Source organism: Sphaerodactylus townsendi, unplaced genomic scaffold (genome assembly GCF_021028975.2).
Source record: "Sphaerodactylus townsendi isolate TG3544 unplaced genomic scaffold, MPM_Stown_v2.3 scaffold_559, whole genome shotgun sequence".
Taxonomy (NCBI): Eukaryota; Metazoa; Chordata; class Lepidosauria; order Squamata; family Sphaerodactylidae; genus Sphaerodactylus; species Sphaerodactylus townsendi.
In genome coordinates, this window is record NW_025950758.1 from 1 (window position 1) to 5,355 (window position 5,355).

At 54.1% G+C, this 5,355-nt stretch overlaps 1 protein-coding gene across 1 annotated transcript; it reads right to left on the minus strand.

Moving 5' to 3' along the window:
* Positions 1–3,205: 3,205 nt before the first annotated feature.
* Positions 3,206–4,576, minus strand: PTGIR (prostaglandin I2 receptor; the record flags this gene model as incomplete). The annotated part of the gene is made up of 1 exon (XM_048483077.1): positions 3,206–4,576. A coding segment is annotated over exon 1 (846 nt), but the record flags the coding sequence as incomplete, so codon positions are not given.
* Positions 4,577–5,355: the final 779 nt, after the last annotated feature.

A 5,355-nucleotide genomic window follows, 5' to 3' on the forward strand; every position in this document is an offset into this window, starting at 1 on the left:
AAAATGTTAGTAACAGGTTCCCATGGTGGTGGGATTCAAACAGTGGCGTAGTGCCAATGGGGCTGGGCGGGGCACGAAGGGGGCGTGGCCGGGCATTCCGGGGGTGGAGCATTAATAATTTCTCTGTTACTGTAAAAAACTCTTACTGTAAAAAAAAAGTTCCTAATTTCCAGCTGGTATCTTTCTGTCCATAGTTTAAACTCATTAGAGCAAGTCCTGTTGTCTTCTGCCAACAGAAACAACGACTTCTCCTCTCATTGACTGCCTGTCAAATACTTAATACTTTCAAATACTTCATTTTGTTTCTAGAAATCAAAAGAAGGAGACTTTCCTTAAACAAGGGACTTTACCATATTTCTAAAACATGTTTTTAAAACAGCCCAACAGGGAGAATCATCCCGTTTTCTACCTTCGCTAACCAGCCACATAGGAAACAACAGGACTTTATGATTTTGGGACCTAATGGGATTTCTAACGGAAAAGCAGACCCAATGAGTAACCCCCTCTCGGCACACACAAATAATTAGTAACCCACTCTCGGGAACGGGTGAGAACCTGCTGGATCCCACTGGAGGACTCCCTATTTGGGGAAACAGCTCTGCAGGCTGCTGGCTGACTGGTCCAGAGGCAAAACTCTGCCCCCCCCCCAATCCCACTGACCCAAGGACCGGAAGGTGCCTGAAAAGGTGCCTGTGAAGCAGGCTTGACAAACACAATAAAGACCCTGCTGTGTTCTGGAAGCAGGGGCTCCCTAAACAGGGAAGTAGAAGAAGAGGAAGAGTTTTGGATTTATATCCCCCCTTTCTCTCCTGCAGGAGACTCAAAGGGGCTGACAATCTCCTTGCCCTTCCCCCCTCACAACAAACACCCTGTGAGGTAGGTGGGGCTGAGAGAGCTCCGAGAAGCTGTGACTAGCCCAAGGTCGCCCAGCTGGCGTGTGTGGGAGTGCCCAGGCTAATCTGAATTCCCCAGATAAGCCTCCGCAGCTCAGGCGGCAGAGCTGGGAATCAAACCCGGTTCCCCCAGATTAGATACACGAGCTCTTAACCTCCTAAGCCACTGCTGCTCCTGAGATGAGGTGTGGTTTGCATTGCTGGGGGGCAGGGGGAGCATCCCCAAAGTTCAGTTCAGCCCCGAGATGCATCTGTGAGCAGAGCACTGGCACACGCTGCTGGCCATTTCAGCTGGGGCTCAGAGCTGGCAGCCTTTGCGCTCCAGGATATATTCACGGTGAGGAAGTGACTCGGCGGTTTCATCGCAAGGTGGAAACATGCGAGCCGTTTCGTAAAACGTGGGCTGACTGACTTTTCGCTTTTGAGCTGAAACGTCTGGAGATGTTTGTCATCCTCCAGCCCCTGCTACATTACTCAGACCCCCTGTGGATCAGGGCCCTCTAGCCAGGGCGGGACCACTGCGTGAATCATACCCAAAAAATAAATGTTTTATCCTTCCTAAGGATCTCTTGCTTCAATGTCATCGTCTACGACATGGCAAGTTTCTGTGCGAAAGGACAGCCGTTCCTCATTTGAAATGTTTCTGACATTAATATATATATATATTTTAATCCTTCCCTTTCGGGGAAGAGCTCAGCATTCTCCCCTCGTCCATTTTATCCTCATAACCACCCTGCGAGGTAGGCCAGAGGCAGCTAGATCGGGTTGTTCAATCTCACCCAGTTGTTTTACAGCTGAATGCGCATCTCCCAGATTCAGGGCTCTAACCACTACACATATCTACCCACCCCCCCAGTGGCTAGCATGACTGTTAGCATGGTAAAGTTCTGGTCGCCACATCTCAAAAAGGATATTGAGGAGATAGAAAAAGTGCAGAGAAGGGCAACGAGGATGACTGAGGGACTGGAGCACCTTCCTTATGAGGAGAGGCTGCAGCGTTTGGGACTCTTTAGTTTTGAGAGGAGACGTCTGAGGGGGGATATGATTGACGTCTATCAAATTATGCATCGGGTAGAAAATGTTGACAGAGAGAAATGTTTCTCTCTTTCTCACAATACTAGAACCAGGGGGCATCCATTGAAAATGCTGGGGGGAAGAATTAGGACTAATAAAAGGAAACACTTCTTCATGCAACGTGTGATTGGTGTTTGGAATATGCTGCCACAGGAGGTGGTGATGGCCACTAACCTGGATAGCTTTAAAAGGGGCTCGGACAGATTGATGGTGGAGAAGTCGATGTATGGCTACCAATCTGGATCCTCCTTGATCTCAGATTGCAAATGCCTTAGCAGACCAGGTGCTCAGGAGCAGCAGCAGCAGAAGGCCACTGCTTTCACCTCCTGCATTTGAGCTCCCAAAGGCACCTGGTGGGCCACTGCGAGTAGCAGAGGGCTGGACTAGATGGACTCTGGTCTGATCCAGCTGGCTTGTTCTTATGTTCTTATGTTCTTAAAGGGCTACTCTGAAGCAAGCGTGGCTGGCGTCTTCTGTTTGGGAGGTGGGGGGGAGTGAAGTCTCTTTGCCAATGTGTCATGTGAGTAGGAGAGCAACCATGGTGTTAAGCCAAGAGGAAAGCCCTTGCCTGGACGGCCAATGGTGGCGAACCTATGGCCCTCCAGATGTTCATGGACAACAATCCCCATGGGAATTGTAGTCCATGAACATCTGGAGGGCCATAGGTTCGCCCCAGGCTGACCCAATCTCACCAGAGCTCAGAAGCTAAGCTGGGTCAGCCCTGGTGAGTACTTGGCTGGGAGAACACCAAGGAAGTCCAGGGTCACTATGCAGAGGAAGGCAATGGCAAACCACCTCTGAATATCTCTGCCTTTACCAGGATGGCTCAGGCTAGCCTGGTTTCATCAGGTTAGTACTTGGATGGGAAACCACCAAGGAAGTCCACGGTTGCTACACAGAGGCGGGGTAATAGCAAACCACTCTGCCTTGAAAACTCTACCCTCTACCGCACAGGTGTCAAACTCGCGGCCCTCCAGATGTTATGGACCACAGTTCCCATTCCCATCGTGATGCTGGCAGGGGATGATGGGAACTGTAGTCCATAACATCTGGAGGGCCGCAAGTTTGACATCTATGCTCTACCGGGTCACTATAAGCTGGCTACGGCTCGCCATCCCCAAATAATTTAATATAATCAATAGCTTCCTCCTTTGTGGAGGGTCTGCCCCCCCCACCCCTGAAAAGACCACAGCTTCTCCTAGAAAGGCACGTCTGACCACCAGCAGCCCGTGGCTTACCGTGAGAGGCAAGGAGCAGATGACAAAGATGACCGTCATGAGCGCCAGCAAGACCAGGTGGTCCACTTCCTCTTCCCCGTGGCTGAACCAGCTCTTGCGCCGGCGCTGGGCCACGTTGATGGAGCCCCGCCTGCGGGCCTTCTGCTTGAGGTACATCTGGCACAGGCTGATGCTCACCAGGGCATTGCAGACGAAGATGGCGAGGATGAGGAGGGCCATGAAGGTGGCGTAGGACAGGGAGAAGGCCACGTCATAGCGCTTGTCCATGTGGACGAAGCACCAGGTGCCCGGGCAGTACTGCTTGTACTTCCCCACCTTCAGGAAGGGCAAGGCGCAGAAGAAGGTGCTGAAGGCGTAGATGGCGAGCAGGGCCAACTTCGTCCAGCGCCGTATGTTGTGCTGCGAGTAGAAGTAGGGGTAGCTGATGGCCAGGCACCGCTCCACCGCCATGGTGCACAGAATCATCATGGCGGCCAGGCTGAAGAACATCATGGTGAAGGCAAAGAGGTTGCACAGCCAGCTCTTGCCGTCCACCATCCCCAGCAGCGTGGCGTTGCGCGAGTAGGCCACAAAGACCACGGGGCTGAGGACGCAGGTGCCCAGGAGGTCCGTGAGGGCCAGGCCGGTCACCAGGATGCAGAAGGCGGAGGTCTTGGTGCGCAGCTCCTTCCGGTGGACCCCCAGGATGGCCAGGGCCGCCACGTTGCCGACCACGCCGGCCGCGAACATCAGCGAGCTCACCACCGGGTCGCCATCTTCCCGCAAGAAGGTGATGCCGCTGCAGTTGCCGCTGGGAGGCTCGGGGTCGGAGGATGCTCTGAGGGTCAGAGAGGTCGGGGGACTCATTTGCAAGGTCTCAGCGTCCTTTGGGAAGGGGCTGGGGGCCAAGAGCTCAGGGGCCAAAAGAGCCCCGGGGGGTTAAAGCCAGAAGAGTTACGGAGGGATAGATCCAGGATTTTCGTCCAGGGCCGGTGGCCGGTTTTGGAGGATGGGTCGCCAGTCAAGAAGCACGGTTGTGGGCAGTACTGAGGTCTGGCAGCTTGGAGCCGGAGTGGAAAGTGGGTCAGCAGCCAAGCCTCCGGGGTAAACCTCTGCTGTGTGTGTGGTGGGCGTGGGGTGGGGTGGGGGAAAGGGTGTGTGTGTGTGTGTGTGAAAGGGCGTCAGGACGCCTGGCTCCGATACCAGTCTTTATGAGGTTGGAAAGGCGAGAGAGAGGAAACAGCAGGTGGCTCAGGTTCCCTCCGGGGTGCCGTTCCGCCAGCGGTGAGGATGGCCAGTGCCACACTGGGGCAGTGCCAGGCTTAGGGTGCCGGGTCCTTCCTTCTCCGGGAGTCGGGCTTTCTCTCAAGAGGGAAGTGTGTGTCCACTTGCTTCTTCATGTGGAGGATTCTCTGAGCTGTCATGAGCCGGAGAGAGAGAGAAAGCCGCTTTCAACGCCAGCAGAGAGGCGGGGAGGAGCTCGGGCAGGCCAATGGGTGGCAGGCCGCCCACCCTCTTTCACTCCCACGCTCTCGCACTCAGGATGGGGAAGAGGGAGGCCGGGCCCAGCTAACTCCCTCCCCCCCCCCCCGCCTCTGTCTACATAGGCAGAGCTCCCAGCTCAAACCACAGAACTTGTGCTTTGGTGTTATACATTTGACACAGACCGGCTGACCTCCACAGAACTTGTGCTGTGGTGTTATACATTTGACACAGTCAGCCGGCTGTCCTGCACTTGGCACTGGAGATGGAGGGCGGGCAGTGCCAGTCTGGTCTGCGAACAGGAGTGCTTTCCCCTGGCACAAGAGGCCTGCCCAAGCATCCCTGGACCAAGCTCCCTGGGCAACAAGAAAAGTAGCCTGTGAAGCTGTTTCCTGGCTCGGCAATAAAGTGGGGGTTGGGGAAAAACTGCACCCACCCAGTTTCTCCTCATCTGGATTCTGTTACGAGCCCAGCGGCAGGGATGGTCTAAAAAGGAGGCAGTAGCAGAAGAAAGAAGAAGAAGAAGAAGAAGAAGAAGAGGAAGAGGAAGAGGAAGAGGAAGAGGAAGAGGAAGAGGAAGAAGAGGAAGAGGAAGAGGAAGAGGAAGAAGAGGAAGAAGAGGAAGAAGAGGAAGAAGAGGAAGAAGAGGAAGAAGAAGAGGAGGAGGAGGAAGAGAAAGAAGAAGAAGA